Here is a 20,996-nt window from a genome sequence, read left to right as displayed (position 1 = left end):
CCTTGTTTGCGCGTGGAGAACAGATTAATGGTGGACAGGTGGATAAAGACACAGGTAATCTTCAATTCAACAAATATTTATTGAGTGCCAGGCAGTGTTCTAGACTTTAAGGAAACAGTGGTGAACAAAACAAGGGCCCTGTCCTGAGAGGGCTTACATTCTATGTGTCCCCAACATCATACATTGGAACTCTAAATGTATTTCCCTGTGAGAAAATCGTTTCACATAGAGATTAGGTTTCTTAGAACTATCCTAAGCCTCGGGGCTGGTGTGAATGGGGATCAGCCTTCTAGTTTAGCCTGGACCCCTAAATGCCATTCACAGTATTGTTTCCCTATAAAAGTGAGTTCAAAGGTCCAAATAACCAGCTTATGCACAAACTCGTGGGGGTCATCTGAAAAATGCGGCTTTCACAAGATGGGGTCTCACAAACATTCTTTGTTTGGCCTGAACAGTGTTGGCCCAACTTCTAAAATTCAGGACATTTCACATAAGAATCTGGATTTCTGGCTTCTTTTGAAAAGGCTGAGATCTGGCAACACTGGGCCCATATTCCCGCGTGACAATTGGCCAGCGTTACATGTGCCCTCGGGTTGGCCAGAGTCCTCACTCCTCCCTATTTTTCTTACACCCAATCTATTTTCTGTTCCTTGTCTGCCTCCTGTAGGGTCTTGTGTTGACATAAGACAAAATCTATGCCCTAGTTCACTTTGCAGTTTATTGTGGGGAGAATAATGCACAGAAATAAGAATATTTAAATACTACCAACTCCCAACCACAGGTGCAGAGGAATGTGGGAAGACAGAGAGATTACTGTGTAGATGGGAACAGATGATTAAGGTTTCATGATGAACTGGAATTAGAACTTTGCAACAACAACAACAGCTAGCATCTGTTGAGCTCTTACTAGGTGCCAGGCACGGGGTATACATTATCTCACAATAACCATATGATGCCCATATTTTAGGTGAGGAAACTGAGGCACAGAGAGCGAAATTCATTTGCCCATGGTCATGCAGCTGGTAAATGGGAGAGTTTGTCTCACTGTGAACCACTGTGGTATTCTGCCATGGGAGATGGAGGGGGTTCCAGGCAAGGAGAACAGCAAGGCTAAGAGACAAACGTGGCTCGAGCTTTGGATGATGCAGACACTGGTCTGAGTGGAGAAGAGGGCTTGTAAAGGAGTATCTAAAAGGAAAGAACCATGGGGGAGGGGCATGCCGCATAAGAGAATATGGCTTGGCCTAAGAGTTTAGCAACCTCCAGAGTTGAAGAGTTACTATGAAAGTCTTATTTTCAGAAGGCAATGGAGTGTTACTCAGACAGGATTGAAAAAAATATTCAGAGACAGGAAGACCCAAGTGTTTCCAGGATGCTGTAGGAATAATAATAATGTAATCAAATACAATGGAATACTGCTCAGCCATAAAAAGGAATGAAATAATGCCATTTTCAGCAACATAGATGGACCTAGAGATTATCATATTAAGTGAAGTAAGTCAGAAAGAGAATGACAAATACAATATGATACCACTTATTTGTGGAATCTAAAATATGATACAAATTAACTTATTTACAAAACAGAAACAGACTCACAGACATAGAAAACTTATGGTTAACCAAAGGGGTAAGGGGGTGAGGGACGGATAAATTAAGAGTTTGGGATTAGCAGATGCCAACTACTATACATAAAATAGATAAAGAAGAAGATCCTACTGTACAGCACAGGGAACTATATTCAATATCCTGTAACAAATCATAATGAAAAAATGTGAAAACTAATATATATGTAACTGAATCACTTTGCTGTACACCAGAAACTAACACAACATTGTCAATCAACTATACTTCAATTTTAGAATGTAATCAACATCAGTAACTAGCATTAATTTAAAGTTTAATATGTTGTATTTGCCAGCAATGGATTGAGACTAAAAGAACGTTTAAACAAAAAAAAACAAAAAAAACCCCAAGTCTCATAGGTTTCCTCTTAGACGACTGAGAGTGCCACTAAGCAATTTCCTTAGAAAGCTTAACTTCAACTCTTTAGGCTACTGTGTTGTGGGATATTTTCCAGTTTAATGCATAGACAAGAACAATCTGGGAAGCTGGAACTTTGTGCATAACCAGCTGTGTGCTTTTTGCTTATATTTACTAATGATTTTCTAAAATTAATTTTGGCCAGAAAAATCCATGGACACATTCAACAAACATGCATTTCAAACCATTCAGAATTCATCTAATAAAAAGCATATGATCCTTTAAATTATAGGGAGCCGGTTAAGTTTTTAAAGCATAGGAGTGCCAGGATCCAGTTTATTCTCTGGAAAGGTCACCTTGGCACCTCTCTGGTAAGTGGGCAAGGAGCACTAGTGAAGACTGGCACGTAGTGGCTGACTAGGCAGTACTTGTAGAATGAATGAGTGAATGAACGAACAAATGAGATCGGTTTGGAGCCACGTTAATAGTCAGGGCAGGAAATGATGGAGCATGGATTGAAGGAGTGGCTGTCAGGGCAGAGATAACACCTAGGGTGTGGGTCTCATGCTGCCAGATGTGAGGAGGGTGGGAGCAACAAAGGAAGCCCTCAAGTTCATAACTGGGTTGAATGGATGAAAGGGGGCTCCATCGCCATGATTAAGAAAAGCTGGGGCTTCCCTGGTGGCGCAGTGGTTGAGAGTCTGCCTGCTAATGCAGGGGACGCGGGTTCGAGCCCTGGTCTGGGAAGATCCCACATGCCGCGGAGCAACTAGGCCCGTGAGCCACAACTACTGAGCCTGCGCGTCTGGAGCCTGTACTCCGCAACAAGAGAGGCCACGATAGTGAGAGGCCCGTGCACCGCAATGAAGAGTGGCCCCTGCTTGCCACAACTAGAGAAAGCCCTCGCACAGAAACGAAGACCCAACACAGCCAAAAATAAAATAAATAAATAAATAAATAAATTTAAAAAAAAAAAAAAGAAGAAAAGCTGACGAGGTGAGTTATGGGGGGGGGGGTGGGAATAATGCTTCCAAATATTGTGCTAAAGGGCATGGGTTCCCAGATAAATTCCTGGCTCCTCCCCTCATTGGTTACTTTACTTAAGCCCCCTGTGCCTCAGTTTCTATTTGTTGTTTGTATTGTTTGTTTGCTCACTAAATCTGGTCAAGAAATCAGGATTAAATACAAGATCAAATTTAAAATACATCCCATTAGATGAATCCATAGCTGCAACAAACTATCAACATTTGAATCATATGGGTGTCACATATGGGTGTCACACAGGCTGAGCTAATTAAGCAGTTACCTGCCAAAGGCCAGAGCCTTCTAAATAACTATATTCTTATCCACGTTTTGTTTCTCTTACTGGAGCTTCTTTGCCTCAAGGTATCTAGGTGGCTTGTGACTATGAAGCATTTTAATAAGCTCTATGAGTGAAGACACGTAATTGGAGTCAAGGGCAGCTTTGATGTTTGATGAGTTTCTACAGGAATAGCATCATGACACCTTTCCCCCAAACCTTCTTACAAACTCCAGAGGGTCCGTGCACGTACCGAAGTTGCTAATTGAAATGCCAGCTTCCTGACCAAGGCATGGCAGAAAGGCAGTTAATTATTTCTCTTCATATCTGATGAAATTTCCCCTTTTCCTCCTCACTTTTACAGGACATCATTAGTCTGACACGGTGAACAATACTCCATTATACCTGGATATTTTTTTTTTAATGATCACAAAAACATTCTCCATGTCTTCCATTTTCTGATCTTCTATTTAACAACTTGATCATATTTGAATTGAGCCTATCCTATTATGGAGAGATAATGACCTCGGTCCACTAGCCAACATGAGTCATTATCTGCAGTATACATTTTTAAAAGACCTCCTCACAAGGTTTCAGCATGCAGCATCCAGGGGCACATGGTGGAAGCTTCGTATTAGCGCTTTACAGTGAACAGCAGATGTCTCAGCACGTAGCATAATCTCTCCCTCTGCTCTCATTTTAAACTTATGTTTTCTTATATGTTCACATGGGCTTTCAGTCCAGCCTCCACTTCCCGAGTCCTTGTAGACATGTCTGGGACAGAAACTTTTTTCTTCTATTTTACCCAAAGAAAAGAAAACAGGATTTTTTTTTTTTTACTTGCTAAACATCATAATTTATTACTGAGGTTATCAGAGAGATCTGAGACTGCAAAATATGTGAGAGAAAAAATCTGGCCAAACAATCAGAGCCAGACAATAGTCTAAACCCTTCAATGGCTCCCCTCTGCCTCTCACAGAAGTTCAAATTCCTTACCTTGGCACCCAAGGTAAGGAACCCAAGGCCCCCTATCTCTCTGACCCTGACTACTTCTCCTTCTCCAGGCTTCTCTGGCCTCACTCCCCTACACATACGCTTCTCTCCAGCCGGCGGGACTGTCTGCCATTCCTCAAACATATCTTGCCACGTTCCCCGCTACGGTACACGTTCCCTGGCCTTCCCACCATGCGAGGGGACCCCCTCTGCTGGGCCTCACCCTTCAAGGCTCAGCTCAAATTTCTCTTCCACAAAACTGTGCTTAATTTCTACCCAGCCCCAACTGCTGACCACTCCTTAATCATTTCTTCCTTGACAAATTCACGTATTCATTCATTTGATAACATGTAGAGTGTGAGTTATGTCTGTAGAGGAAAACATCGTGATTGAACAGACACACCTGCTGCTCCTAAAGCTCTCACCGCCTCCTGGCGATTTCCACAGCTCTTCCTAACAGCTTCACTGAGAGACAGCGGTTTTGCAGTCAGGGATCACTGAGTCTGAGTCCTCCTCCACCACTTGCAAGCACTACGGTCTCAGGTACGTTACCTGAGCTCTCAGACTCTTGCTTCCTTCATCTGCAAAATGAGGGAAATGATACCCCAACACCCATCTCCCAAGCCTGCTGTGAGGGTTAAACAAGAATCCAGGCACAGCCCTCAGCCCTCCAGCTGGCATATGCACGTCACTCAACGGAGGGTAACTATCGGTATCATTCTATATTAGTGCAGAATATTCAGGTAACACTTCACACCTTAGACTGAAAGTCCTTTCAAGGCAGGGACCAAACCACACTTCTATTTATGCCAGCATAGTTCCTAGCACTGTGACCTGAACACGGTCAGTAACACTGTGGAAGGAAGGAGGCGGCGGGGTGAGGGCTCTGGTCAAGGAAGGAAAGCAGGCTTTTGCACAGATCAAAAAAAAGTTTAAAAAAATCCTAACACCTGGGGGGTTAAAGGAAAAGCCTGTTTATATTAACAGACCTGATTTATATTTTCAAGTGCCTACTCTTGTGCCAGAGATGTTCATATTTGTTATCACTACTCCCACAAATGGGTAACTTTATCTCCATGACATGGAGGAAGAAATGGAGGGTTGGGGAGGCTAAGCGACTTGCCCCAAACTACCTGGCTGGGAAAAGCCTGCCTTGGAGTATGAACTCAGGGACGATGCTTCTAAAGCTCTCACTCTGTGCTAGGGACTGACATCCATGTGCTCAGTGAGTCAGCATTACCTATTGAGCACCTACTATGCGCCAGGCACCGCAGAATACAGCGGTGAACGAGAAGACGCAATCCCCACCACTGCCTTTAGGAAGCCGACAGTTTCTCAGAAGGAAGATGGGAACCAAGGAGAGAACACCACCAGATGATAAGTAAGTACAAAATGGTGGCATTTGGCTCACATGGGCTCGGATTCTACAGAAGGCCAAAACAAATAAACAAAAACCACCCAATCTGTTTTATTAAACTGCAACAATTAAGCCCACAATTTGCTGCTGGGTAGACAAACACGAGTTCAGGTGGGTCCCTGGTGTTTCTCCTAGGACCTCGCTGGCCCCGCCTCCCCTTGGTTGAGGGTCTTCTGAGGAGGCGGGCATTTCCCCCACGTGGGTGGAGTGAGACTGAGACCATCTGCTGTGTTGAGTTGCCTGCTTGCTTTTCCTCCTCTTCCAGTAGGGGTAATAATCCTGCCTCCTCTACCCGGTTTTCGTGAGATCCAGTGAGCTCAGCCAGCAACATCAGCTGGGGTAAGCCTGGCACACCAGGGGTACTGGCTCAACCTGTAAGTTTGGTCCCTGCTCAGCCATGGACTGAATCAGGGATTTATTTCTGCCATTGTAATGACTCAACTGGACCAGAATCTACAGTAATCTAACCCAAATCTTGTGCTTTGCCTACAAGCTACCAAAGTGGTGTTCCAGAAAGGCCTGGGATTAGCCAGCTTCTGGCATCCCTCTGTTCATTTTTTGATTAATCAAGTCCTTTTTTTTTTTTTTGACAAAAACTAGGCACTATAGTAGCAGAGTGTCACAAGTTCTGTGCTGCTGCTAACCCACCTGTCGGGGCCTAGGCTAGAGGTTGGCAACCAGAGCGCTGGTGGCCCCGAATGGCAGCGGACGGGATTTTGGCACCATCCTCTACCATAAACCACCCCCTTCAATCTTCCCTTTCCATCTCTCCCCTGCCTCTACTCATCTCCACTTCACCGTTACAAATAGGGCTGCAAAGAACATCTTCACATGTGTCCCCCTGCACACCTGGGGGAGTGTTTCTCCATGTCAGTATCCAGGAGTGGATACACATATTAAAATGTTGATGGGATGCAAAATTGCCCATTCAAATGGCTTTACCATTTTATACCTTCACTCACAGCACAAAATATTTTCTAAAAATAAGAACCTAGGTCTACAACATAGCATCTCATTCTCTGAGACATTTACACCCTTCATGTTGTCCTGCTTAAGCTACCTTTCTCCATCTCTGGCTGAGGACTTCTAGCGGGACATAGTCACGCCTATTGGCACTATATGTCACTTCTGGTTACATTCAGAGCTAAAAATGTTTAGCCTCCCTTTCTGGAATGAGGTGGACTAACTCATACTATGAGAGCAAATAAGGTTATGCCACCGTTGAATAAAGAATTAAATCAGAAATGGGTGCACAACGTCAGGTATTGGTGACATCCCGTGGGTCTGGTCTAGCAGCTGTGGCCGGGTCTAAAACGTCACCGTACTTCTTTGGCACAGTATCCAGCCCAATTTTCTACCTCTGGCCTCTGAGAACATTTTAAAGAGAAACACCAAATTTATTTTGTTTCATATTGATTTGAAATATTGAAAGCCTAGCAATCACCCAAGCCTCATTTTTATTTTTCCAAAAGAAAGGAAAATGTCTCCCACAAAAGTGACAATTTGGTCTTCAATCCTCTTCCTTTGGGGAAGGGCCTCCCTCTCCGTGGAAACTGCAGACAGGGAAGTGCCTCCCCGCTGATGGCACACAGGAGCTCAGAGTGACACTGGCAACAAGAGAGGTGTGTGAGAGGGCGGGGCAGTGGAGGGGGACACGTGCTGGCAGCGAGTAGGCCAGGACAGCAGACAGGCTGCTTTCCCTGCCGAAATCCTCATTGTGAATAGAGGTTATGGTGTGGCCAGGATTCCAGCAGGGCTCACCATCCCCAGTGGGTTGGGCTTTACTAACCTCATGACCGAGGATGGGATGCTGGAAAGTGTTTGGCGGAAGGCATTTGACAATATTTGCCTGTTTTCTGCTGGGAACTGCCTCCAGGTCACGTGGCCCTGCTTATTTTCGGCTGCTTGGCTGTTGTATTATTTGTTCTTAGAGTGGGGATGGTCTCTGGGGCGATGGGGAGGGGCTCTCGGCAAGGTGGGGGAAGGCAGAGAGGCAAATAGCTCCTAAACCAATTCCAGGAACAAGCCAAGCGTCCCGGGAGAACTGGGCACTATCAGGCCAGTGGCTACCACCTTGGCGGAGAGGCCAAGGTCCTTTCCTGGGGCTGCCCGCTACCCCTGGAGAGAGGGGACAACGTGAAGGATATAGATGCCTCGGAGGATGAGATGCCGTGTTGTGGAGCTAGGTTCCTATTTTTTAAAAAACAGCATTTTGTATACTTCGGCTGAATATAAAATGGTAAGGCCATTAGAGTGGGCAATTTTGCAATCCTGTTAACATTTTCTGTGCACCCAGCACTTCCACTGCCTGATACCCATACAGAAGAAACACTTCAGCAGGTGTGTGAGGGGACATATGAAGATGTTCTTTGGGACTTTATGTGTAAAGGCAAAGATGAGATTTGGACACAACCTAAATGTCGGTCAAAGAGGGAAATGGCGAACTGAAGTCTGCCGCTGTCTTACATGAAATTCTGTGCAGCGGTAAAAATGAGGTTGTTCTTTGGGGACGAATCTGGGTATAGCTTCAGGATATTCGACTAAGGAGAGAAAGCAAGCTGTGGATCAAAACAGTGTGACAGGTTGTGGAACAATATTTTTAGAGTTATATGTCTGTATTCTTTTTATAAAGGAGAAAATACTAAATAAAAAACCACAATTCAGAAACTTCTGTCAGTACTTATGCATGTAAATGCATAGGCAAGGGACAGTAAAAAAAAAAAAAAAAATATATATATATATACACACACACACACACACACACACACACACACGCATGTATGCACAAACACCCACACACATACATATTTCTCACTGGTAACAGCGCTGCTCTGGAGGAGGTGGACTTAAACCTTATCTGTAATGTTTTCATTTTAAAATAAGGAAATGTATTTTGTATAAATAAAATAAAATTTAAATGTAAATGCGTATTTGTTGAATTTATTTGCACCTTGCCTTTTTCTAAAAAGCTAACAAAATAAACACAAAAAGAAAAAAATTAGACAAAGGAAAGAGATTAAAAAGTATATAAACATCAGATTTAGCTCTGAACTCCCTGGCAGCCAGAGCAAAGAGGGGACATATGGTATAAATTATATCACTTTCCCTTGTAGAGTGGAGGGTGCATCCAGTTCCTTTTGAGAGACAAAGTTTTTATACTGAAACTCTAGTCTAAAAAAGTTTACTCATGTGGAACTTGATATAGGATGTCACATGTCCTCCACCATGGTTTTAAGCATGACTCTATCCCTAAGTTTAGAGAAATGTCCTACTTTTTCTTCCCTGCTATTTACATACTCCCCTGCCTCCTTTCCCCACCTCATCTGTACTGCTGTCTTCCTTGCTGGCTATGCTCCAACCACACGGGCCACCTTCTGCAGTTCCTTGAACAAGCCCAGCCTGCTTCCAGCCTGGAGAGAGTGGCGGATACTGTGGTCTGTGCCCAGGTTACCTTTCAGGACTGAGGTGTTCTTCCCCACCGCTGAGACGTTGATTGCTGAGGCTGAATCCTTCCTGGGGAGCTGTCCTCAGCAGGATGGGAACTGCCTCGCCCAAAGCTATGCCCCCTCACAGGGCGGGAAGGGGAGGGTGGGATGAACTGGGAGATTAGGTTTGACATAAATGCACTACCACATGTAAAACAGATAGCTAGTGGGAACCTGCTGTGTAGCACAGGGAGCTCAGCTCGGTGCTCTGTGATGACCTAGATGGGTGGGATGGGGGCAGGGGGGGAGGTCCAAGAGGGAGGGGATATAGGTATACATATAGCCAATTCACTTCACTGTACAGCAGAAACTAACACAACATTGTAAAGCAATTATACTCCAATAATTAAAAAAAAAAACCACCAAAGTTATATCCCCTCCCTGGGGGCAAACTACCTGCAGTGATGAGCAAGATGGGGGAATAAAAACCTGGATCCATTGCCTCAATTCATCTTTGAGGCCCACCCTGGCTTCAGAACTCCCTGTGAGATCGCTGAAGCCTCTACTGTAGCCTCCTCGCAGCCTGAGACCCCCTCTGCCCATCCCCTCGTACCCTCATGGTGTCAATACTGGGTGCCTTACCTAATAAGCCACCTGTAGGCACGGCTCTGCTCAGAGTCTGCCTCTGGGAGAGCCTGACCTGAAATGTTCTCTCTGCCTAGAACATCTCCCTGATTTTAACATTGTCATGGTGTCTGAGGACTTCTCGTCATACAAATGTCCACTTAAACATCACCTCCTAAGGGAAGCTTTCCCTCACCATTCAACCTAAAATAGCCTCTGGGATATGATCACATCAGCCAATTCTAATTCTCCGCACAGCACTTATCCGTATCTAATACATTCCTTGTTTATTTATTTATCATTAATATAATAATTTTTAAAATTATCACCCAACTTTTTCTCTCATCAGCCCCTATTCTTGGTCTGTCTTATCCGCCACTGCATTCCCAGAGCCTAGAATAGGGCCTAGCAAACAGTAGGTGCTCAGTAAACATTTCTTAAATTAGTTAATAACTAAAATTCTATCTTAAAAATATAATATAAAGGGAACTGGAGGACAATTTGATGTTTGAACAACTTGTTGCCTTTTGATAATAATAATACTAAAATTTATACATTTTCAAACCTGATGTGACTCTGAAAACAGATTTTTTTCATCAAAACAAATCCACTGCCTAACCCTGTGAATTGGAGGATGAAATTTCTTCCGGAGTGATCTATGTGACCTTTTATTTAGAAAAACCGATATTTTGTATAGAATTACGTACAGTAGAAGGAGAACTGACAATGCATATGTCAGGAAGGAGGGAAGCCCTATTCTGGGATGTCCTTGTGGGACTCAGAAGGAAGAGGTCTGCTGAGCGATCCATGGCTGCTAAGATTTACCTAGCACCCACCCTACACCAGACACTGTTCAAGCACTCTGTATATACGAACTCACTTCCTCTTTGTAACTACCCTAGAAGGCAGTGGTCCCCAACCTTTTTGGCACCAGGGACCCGTTTCATGGAAAACAATTTTTGCATGGACGGGCGGGTGGCGGGGCGATGGTTCAGGTGGTAATGTGAACGATGGGAGCGGCACGTAAAGCTTCACCTGCTGCTCACCTCCTGCTGGGCGGCCCGGCTCCTAACAGGCTGCAGACCAGTACCGGTCCACGGCCCGGGGGTTGGGGACCCCTGATATAAGGTAAATACTTCTGTCATCTCTATTTTACAGGTAGACTGAGGCACAGAGAGGTGAAGGACCTTGCCCAAGGTCACACAGCTAGAAAAGCAGAGCTGGGAGTTAATTCCTGGCAGTCTGATTTAAGAGATTACACTATCTACAGCCTTGCTGTTGCCAGGCAAATGTCAGAGAATCACAGAAAAACAGACATGAACAAGGTGATTTTCTTCTAGTCCCTTTCAAATTTTTTATTCTGAAATGTACGACATGTTCAGATTATTAAAGCAAGAGCGTCTGTTGATTCCTAGCATTTCTAGAAACTCTCACTCCCAAAGTCTTTTATGTTGATGCCTCATTCAATGTGCTAGCATTATGAGAATCTGTGTGACCATAATTTGGGGGGGAAGGGTGCAGGGAGAGATTTAACCAGGGAAGTAGAGTAGAATTTTAAATAAAGCAAAAAGCAGCAAATGCAATGAGAAAAAGAATGTAGGGACACATTGATGGAAACAAGCCAAAAGGCTGGAAATGGAGCTCTTGAAAACAACCTCTGCTATCCTTGTAGCAAAACAAGTTGACTACCGAGACTCTTGTTAGAGAAGATTGAGTTACATTTGTGAATGCTTTCTCCCAATGTTGTTTTCCTCTCACCTGTGGGTGGATTAGTCAAAAGCATCTAATATGATTTGCTCATTAAAGCCAATCTGCTTCCTTTTCTGATCTAGTCTCTCTTCTCCATCCTTCCTGATTTTTCTCTTCCTTTCTTCAAAAGCATAGGCTTTGCAATTAAAGTGACCCAGCCAGGTTCCTGCCTCTGCCACTTCATGGCTATGTGTATATTCAGGCAAATGATTTAACTGTCTAAGCTTTATTTTCCTCATCTGTAAAATGGGCATAACAATACCAACTTCACAGAATTGTGAGAATGAAATGAGGCATGTACACAAAGTGCCTAGCATGCAGGCTGGCACACAGTAGATTCATTCCTTTCCCCTCCCCACTTCTCTCTCCTTCCCCTTTGTTCCTTACTTCCTTCAGCTTTGCTGGGCTGAACTAGAGTAGTAATAGCCCTTAACTGACAAGTTCTTCTGAGAGGTGAGTCTCAGGTATAGAATAGCTTTGGTGTTCAAAGCTACAACATAATTTCTAAGTAAAACTCTTAGAGGAGGATTTACCTGTAAATACCAAACATGGGTGCAAACACTTAAACAACACCATTAACTATAACATCAAGTCCAGGAATTCCAAATATTAAAGGGAGAGCCACTCAAGTAGATAATTTGTATTAATGTTAAAATAAATGTAGTATAGTTGCAATAAATTATTAATTTATTAAGAGTTCATTGGTAGGGGTGAACAGACCTATGTTCCTATAATTGGCTGCAACATTATTTATTAAAATAATAGACTCTATTAAAATCAATTAATAACATCCATGTGGAATCCAGTCCTTGCCAGTGTTTTGACGATGGAAAAAAAAATCTATTCCCAAATAAAATAAATATGAAAATTCAAATCTCCTGTCCATATCTAAGTTGAGTATTTTTATGCATACTTACAAATTAAACTGATTGCATATGGGCTATTGGATGTCAAGTTATTATGACAATGTCAAAATATCCAAGTAATATGCTGTCCTGTCTGTAGGAAGACATAGTTATATGAGCTTCCCATCAAGAGAGAACTTGCTCAGAATGGAACTTACCATTGCAGAGTAGCAGGAGTGGAGTGGGGCTTGGATGCTCTATTATTTTCTTTTTCCTCATCTGTTAAATGAAAGAAAAAGGAGTGAACTTCAGTAGGAAAACGTACAAGGCCTTTCAGCTCTCCCAAGTCTCAAAAGACTATGTTGCCCTCAAATGTTGATGCTTTGAAAGCAATGATATTTTGGCTTTTCTAACATGTTAGATTTATCACACTTTAATAAGAAAAAAGGAGAAACTGACTTTTACGGAAAACTCTTATATCAATTTGTATTTTTATTTGACATAATACGTTACAGTTTGAAGAGCTATCTCTCTTCATCACTGAACAATATGACTGCACTCCCCCAACGTGCTATGTTCGCAACTGAAGCTGGACATTTGACACAATGATTTTGACCCTAAGAACACAATGACTTTGCACACTATCTGTTCCTTGTAACTCCAGTGGAACAGACAGTTAGTGTAGGGAAGGGAGAGTGTAAGTGTTCAGAAGAATCAGGTTAGCAATACAATAGAACAGGGGTTGGCAAACTTTTTCTGTAAAGAGCCAGTTAGTAAATATTTTAGGATTTGCGAGCCAAGAGGCAAAATCAAAAATATTATGCAATATTTATATAACACGAGAGAAAACAAATTCTATTTCCATATTGACAAAATTCAAAATATAATAATACTAGTTGATTATAATTTTCGTAATACAGGTCTGTTAATTAAAAATGAAATTAATTTGGGGGAGCAGGTAACATTTTTCTTAGTTGGGGTTCAAAGCTCACATTCCCTTTCATCCAACAGATTACAAATATCCATCTATAAAATCATTCTTAGTTTACAGCCCTACGAAAACAGGTGTCAGGCCAGGTTTGGTCTGTGGGGTTCTAGTTTGCAGACCTCTGCAACACAGCAATTTGAACAACAGATCAATCTTTACATACCTAAGAAGAACTGCTCACAGTTTTATCATGAATTAACTGAGAAATAGATTTAATTAGGTGCATCCAATTCTTACTGAAGATTATTGATAGAAATAATCAACATAAAATTAAATTTCTAGGGAATTCCCTGACGGTCCAGTGGTTAGGACTCCACGCTTCCACTTCAGGGGCGCAGGTTTGATCCCTGGTAGGGTAACTAAGATCCTGCAAGCCGCATGGCACAGCAAAAAGAAATAATAAATAAGAAAATAATAAAATTTCTTGACCCACAAAATCTGACCCAAGAAAACTGATACAAATAACAGTCTCAAAAGAAAATAATGTCAAAACCTACAAATATAATCAACAAAATTTAATAAGAACATGTAAAACAGTCAACGAAATAAATCTGTGGTATAAGATTTATATGGGAAAGAATTTGTACTTGTGAAAATAATTCAAGTAAAACTAAAATGAAAGTGGAAGAAAGTAAAATACACTGCAAATGAAGTAGCTTAATAAAGTTGCCCTCAGAAAATATTTTCTTGATGAAAGCTTATCAGTATTGGTATAATTCTGATTAAAATGTCTGCTCATAAAAACTGTGAAGATATTGTTGTTGCTCGTTCAACAATTGTACATACTCACCTTCTTCCTTATTAAAAGAATCCCAATTTAAAGGGGACCATGTGTTCAGGGAGGGTTATCCCCTCTCAAATCCTAGAGAGATGAATGTTGATTAATTTAAATCTATCACAGTAATTTTATGTCATCTAGCCCCTGATGGATTAGGTGGGGCACGTGACATGGTGATGTGGCCCATCAGATTAAGAAGGAGCCCTCTGGGTGCTTCTGGGAAAGTTATTTTTCCCTAACAAAAAGGAATGGGGGCCTTGATGTCGAATTTCTGGCCTCCAGAATTGAAGGAAGGCAGGGAGGGAGGGAGGGAGGGAGGAAGGAATGAAGGAGGAGGGAGGAGGGGAAGAAACAGAAGAGACACAATGGCTTGTCCTGCTTTTGAACACAGCTGTGAGTAGATAATTGGAGTGAAGCAGCAAACTTTCAACTGGGAAAAGAGCAGCCTGAGGACAAAGTCAATGCCAAGGAAGGCAGAGAGAAAAAGGGGGAAAACCTGGGGATTCTGAATGTCATAATGTGCCTCTGATTAACCAACCCTAAAAACTGCTGCCTCTTTATGAGATAATACAATTTTCTGAGTTAATAAATCCTCTTTTCATTGGGTATTCACTTCCTTGCCTCCAAAACCATGTTAACTGGTACAACACTAACACTAAATGTTCTCAGGGACAAAATGTCCCAATACATCATTGGGCTCAACATCTGTTCATGCTGCTTTGTCAACCTGGAGTTACTTCTAAATGTTTGTCATCCTTTCCGGTTTAGAATATACGACACCACCTCTTCGAAGCCTCCAAGTCAGGAATCATTAATCTTAACTCTGTTCTTCCGTACCCCATTACTTGTCTTTCAGTCGAATGGTTTAGCCATCCGGATCATTATTTCTATGCATATCCATATCCATCTCTCTGACTTGCATATCCTACTTAAGAAGATCCTACTTAAGAAGGCAAGGAGGCCTGTTTTCAAACTATATTACAAAGCTATTGTAATCAAAAGAGTAAAATACTGGCATAAAAACAGACACATAGATCAATGGAACAAAAGAGAGCCCAGAAATAAACCCACACACAGAGTCAATTAATTTATGACACAGGAGCCAAGAATATGCAATGGGGAAAGGACAGTCTCTTCAATAAATGGTGTTGGGAAAACTGGACAGCAACTTGCAAAACAATTAAACTGGACCACTATCTTACACCATACACAAAAATTAACTCAAAACCAATTAAAGACTTGAATGTAAAACCTGAAACAATAAAAGTCATAGAAGAAAACATAGGCACTAAGCTCCTTGACATTCATCTTGGTGATGACTTTTTGGATTTGATACCAAAAGCAAAGGAAACAAAAGCAAAAAATAAACAAGTGGGATTACATCAAACTTAAAATCTTCCGCACAGCAAAGGAAATCAGCGAAAACAACAAAAAGGCAACCTACTGAATGGGAGAAAATATTTGCAAATCATGTATCTGATAAGGAGTTAATATTCAAAATATATAAAGAACTCATACAACTCAATAGCAAACCCCCTGCCCCCGCCAAACAATCCAATTGAAAAATGCACAGAAGATCTGAATAGACATTTTTCCAAAGAAGATATACAGATGGCCAATAGGTACATGAAAAGATGCTCAACATCACTAATCATCAGGGAAATGCAAATCAAAACCACAATGAGATATCACCTCACACTTTTTAGAATGGCTATTATCAAAAAGACAAGAAATAAGCGCTGGTGAGGATGAGGAGAAAAGAGAATCCTCACGCACTATCGGTGGGAATGTAAACTGGTGCAGCCACTATGGAAAACAGCATGGAGGTTCACCAAAAAATTCAAAATAGAACTACTACATGATCTAGCAATTCCACTTCTGGGTATTTACTTGAAGAAAATGAAAACACTAATAAGAAAAGATATCTTCATCCCATGTTCACTGTAGCACTATTTACAATAGCCAAGATATGGAAACAACCTAAGCAGCCAATGACAGATGAATAAAGAAAATATTTTATATATATATGAATATTATTCAGCCATAAAAAAGAATGAAATCTTGCCATTTGCAACAATAATGATGGATCTTCAGGGCATTATGCTAAGTGAAATTAAGTAAGAGAAAGACAAATACCATATGATTTCATTTACATGTGGAACAAAAAAAAAAAAGCTCAAAGATAAAAAGAACAGATACAGACTGGTGGTTGCCAGGGGCCTGGGGAGGTGGGGGGGTGAAATAGATGACGGGAGTCAAAAGGTATATACTTCCAATTATAAAATAAATAAGTCACGGGGATGTCGTGGACAGCATGGTGACTGTAGTTAACAACACTGAGCCGCGTATTTGGAAGTTGCTAAGAGAGTAGATCTTACAAGTTCTCATCACCAGAAAAAAAATTCTGTAACTATGTGTGGTGATGGATGTTAACTAGACTACTGTGGTGATCGTTTTGCAATACATACAAATAGCAAATTATTATGTTGTACACCTGAAACTAATATAGTGTCTTGTATGTCAAGTATATCTCAACTTAAAAAAAAAGAAGAAAGCAGGGATGGTATCTTAGTCATCTTTGTGTTCCCTCCAGCCAATGCCTTCCATTCACACTTAATTAAATAGTTGAGTCTGCCTTCCACAACTGTCTTCAACAATCTTAAAAAAAATAGCATGAAAAGGAGCGTGAGTCTCGTAAGAACGTAGGTAGACAGACACAAAGAACAATACTCAACCTGAGCTGTTCACAAAGAAATAAAAAGAAGATAATAATGAGGCACAACTTTATACCTCCGAGAACAACAAAAATTTTAAATAATAATCTCCAGTGCTGGTGTGTAAATGGTAAAACTGACATTCTCTCATTTCTCTGAAGGTAGTGTTAACTGGTACAGTGGTTTGGTAAGTAATTTTGCAATGATACTGAGAGCTGTCTACAATATCCAGTCACTTGGCCTAACAAGCCCAACTCCTAGGAATTACACTAAGTAAATAACTGAAAGGCTATGTTAAAAAAACAAGATCAATTGCATTTTTTTAAACAAGGAAAAATACATAAACAACCTAAATATAACTCTGTCCAGCTTATGCTGGCCCATGATTTACATTTTTGTCCCCCTCTAGAATTGGCAGGGTATTTTTTTTCTCTGCTTCTTTAAATTTCAACACATCAGTCAACGTGGGCCACATGTCGAAAGATCTATATTCTAAAATCAATTTAAAACCTTACTGGCCATGACTGAGAAAACCCCTCAACCTCTGAGCTTCATTTTTCTTCACTTGTAAAACCGGTCATTTTAAAGGGCTATTGAAGGGATCATATTAATTAATTCAACAAAAATTCATTGAATACCTAATGTATGCCAGCTAGACACTGAGAATAAAGAAATTAAGCTCTTGTCCTTTGGTCTGGTTGGGGAAAGAGAAAGACCAACAGTAGAGAGAGAGGCCAAGTTCAGTAAGAAGTGATAAATGCTGTCCTGTGGGTAGGCAAGGAGGATCCTGCCAACCTAGGCTGCATGAAAAGGCAGGGCTTGTCAAGAGAGGCTTCCGAGAAGAAGCCACAAGTAAGCTGAGCCCTGAGTGGGCCAGAGATGGGAACCAGGTGTCAAGGAAGGTGGGATGAAGTCAGGGGTAGGGTGGAGAAGGTGAGGGACAGATAAAGCCATGGGGACCTGAAAGATCAGGCAGCCTTCCCAGAAGCAAGGTGGCTGCAGCATGAGTCCTGGTCAAGCGGTGGAGTGGAGTGAGGGCACTGAAGCGGTGCTCTGTGACATCTAGTAATCCCGTTCAATCTTTAAGACAGTCTCTGGTCTCTAAACTGACAGTAATAATAATGCCTACCTGGAAAGATATTCGGGAGGATTGAGTGAAATGAACTTAAGAGCTAAGAGCTGGAAAACATCAGTGCAGGAGCTGCATGGCAAAGGCTGCCCTGGGCTGCTCTGGCTGGGAGGCCTTGGAGTGACTCTGTTCAGCTGGGATCTACTGTGGGAAGCAGGCAAGGGAGGCCGCCTCTCTGCTCGGGAAGGTTTACAGGGGCAAACACAACGGCATCGACAGGGACTCTGCAAGGCAAACACACAGCAAGGGACATCAGGGCTCCAAATAGGACATGGCATTTGAGCTGGCCTTGAAGAGATGGTCAGAATTTAAAAGACAACCTTGTTTACTGTTTGCAAAGATAATACATGTTCATTTGCATTTTAATTTGGAAAATATTTTTTATTTTTTTCAAGTTTTATTGGAGTATAATTGCTTTATAGTGTTGTGTTAGTTTCTGCTATACAGCAAAGTGAATCAGCTATACGTATACATACACCTCCTCTTTTTCTGATGTACTTCCCACTCAGGTCACCACAGAGCATTGAGTAGAGTTCCTGTGCTATACAGTAGGTTCTCATTAGTTATCTATTTATACATAGTAGTGTACATAGGGAAAATAGAAATCTCTGGAAATACAAGCCCCTCTCAATAGAACAAACTATTGTCAACTCTTTATCCTATCTACCTCCAGTCTTTTTCTCAATGTTCTCTTTCACAACCAAGCACACACACACACACACACACACACACACACACACACACACACACACCCCTAACTTAAAATAAGTGAGGGTCACATAGCACATCCTGGCTTGTAACCTGTTTTACTCAGTCACCTTTGCAAGGACAGGTCAGACTTTGAGAGAAGGATGCTGAGGGCAGAGGTACTCCAGGGGGAGCAAGCAGCATGAGAAAAGTCCTGGGGGAGGGAAAAGGCAAATGGTCTGTTGCCTGGAGCCAGAAAAGTTCCCCATTCTGGGATTCCACCACAGTGTCTCCCATTCAGGGGAAACCCGTCTCTATCGTGTCAGATTTTTTTTCCCAACTAAACTTTGTTAGGGCCCATTCCTGATACCAACCACTGGTAAGAGAACTAGCTTTGAGGGCAGGCCGACCTGGCTTTGAATTCCAGCTTTGCCCCTAACTCTGTGGGAGCCTAAGCAGTCACTTGACTCATCCAAGTTGGAGGGCCCTCACCTAAAACATGAGAATCATAGCTTATGTTACAAGGATGGTTTGAAGATTAAATATCATAAAATATGTTAAAAACTAGATACATTTCAAAAGAATACCATAACAATACTAATAGCCTTCATTGGCCAAGTACTTAAGCCAGGCACTGTGCGTCACTTTTCGTATGCCATCTCATTTTATTCCTCCCAACAGTGTAATTAATTAGTTTTATTTTTATTTTATTTCATCTCATTTCATTTCACTTTATTTGGCTGCATTGGGTCTTTGTTGCTGTGCACGGGCTTTCTCTAGTTGCGGTGAGCAGGGGCTACTCTTCGTTGTGGTGCGTGGTCTTCTCATTGTGGTGGCTTCTCTTATTGCGGAGCACGGGCTCTAGGCATGTGGGCTTCAGTAGCTGTGGCGCACGGGCTTAGTTGCTCTGCAGCATGTGGGATCTTCCCGGACCAGGGCTCGAACCCGTGTCCCCTGCACTGGCAGGCGGATTCTTAACCACTGCGCCACCAGGGAAGTCCCCTATATCCCTATTTTATAAGTAAGGAAATCGAGCTTTGCGTGAGGCTGAAAAATCTGCAGGAAGCCATGCGGCCCGTGAGTGGAGACTGGACCTCACTCAGTGATGGGCATGTGGCAGCTACTGATAGTATTTAGATAAGAACTGGTCTACCTGGAGCCAACAGGGACCCTCCACTCAGTCATCAAACAGGTGCCTCCCACCTCTGCAGGCCCCTTTCCCTCCAGATACTCGTGACTTCATTCCCAGCCTTTTTTCCCCAAAGAGACTATGTGTCACACCCAGGCCTGACCCTCCTATCTGATGGCTCTCAATCCTAATTCGCCAGAAGTGCTGGTAACTCATGCACTCGTTCATCAAATATTTATTGAGTGTCTAGTATGTTCCAGCCCTATGCCAGGGGCTAATCGGGGAGAAAAAGCAGACATGGTCTCTGCTCTCTTGAGCTCAGATTGTCAGCAAATAAAATGCAAGTCCTGGGCAAGAGCTGAGAAGGGCAGGCCCAAGATGCTATGGCAGCACCAAGTGTGGGGTACGAGCCCAGGCTTGGGATCTGAAGGAGAAGAAGGAGCCAGCTAGACAAAGAGGACAGGAGAGCACATCTTAGGAAGATGGAAGTAGCCATGGTTGGTAGAGACTTTAGGAATTGGCCTTCCCAAATGCCTCTTCATTTTAACAGGCAGAAACCAAACAAGATTCATCCTGTAAGGCCGAATTCCAGGCTGACAAGACTCCTGGAGCCATTCACGGCACACACGGAGCCATCCACCCTCCAGGCCCACCCTGCTCGTCCTACCAAAGCCGGAGAGCAGCATCTGTTTAAAATTCCTCCCACCGAGATGCTGCCCAGTGCCTGGACTTCTCCCTGACACCCTGTTCCCTCCCACTTTTCAATTATGATTCCTAATACGTCCCCGCCCAGGGAATCCTGGTCCAATTCCCAATGGTGAGCATCTCTACTCCCCTTTCTGGATCTATTTCCTAATATTAACTCTGGGGCCAAATCTCCAGGCTCAAATCCTGGCTCCTTCACTTGCTAGCTGTGTGACCTCAAACAAACTTTTGGTGCCTTAGTTTCCTTATTTGTAAAATAGGGGTAATAATAGTACCAAGCCCTAATTGTGAGGGTTAACTAAACCACTCCTGGCACAAGGCACGTGCTATCTACGTGTTCCCGATTACAATAACAGTCGTCACTCCTCCGGAGAGGTCGTGTACCTGGATCCCTGTCCTGCCCGTAGGCCTGGGTTTGTCAAGTCCTGTATCTGGGCCAGAGTTATCTACTCCTCCCCTGTGCTCCCACAGCACCTTGGCTGGTCCCTGGCGAAGCCCTTGTCACAGGGTGTGGTCGCTACGTGCTGACCAGT

The 20,996-nt window shown here is 42.6% G+C and overlaps 1 protein-coding gene across 1 annotated transcript in view; it reads right to left on the bottom strand.

Annotated features, from left to right (window-relative positions):
* RFX4 (regulatory factor X4) overlaps positions 1-20,996 on the bottom strand; it is a 163,485-nt gene that overhangs the window by 93,222 nt on the left and 49,267 nt on the right. Inside the window, exon 3 of the mRNA XM_068560654.1 lies at positions 12,552-12,612. Within this exon, the coding sequence (XP_068416755.1) occupies positions 12,552-12,612 (61 nt within the window). The remainder of the gene's footprint in view (positions 1-12,551; positions 12,613-20,996) is intronic.

This window comes from Eschrichtius robustus, chromosome 13 (genome assembly GCF_028021215.1).
Source record: "Eschrichtius robustus isolate mEscRob2 chromosome 13, mEscRob2.pri, whole genome shotgun sequence".
In the NCBI taxonomy this organism is placed as follows: Eukaryota; Metazoa; Chordata; class Mammalia; order Artiodactyla; family Eschrichtiidae; genus Eschrichtius; species Eschrichtius robustus.
The sequence above is the reverse complement of the archived record's forward strand: the minus strand, read 5'-3'. Positions and strand labels throughout refer to the sequence as shown.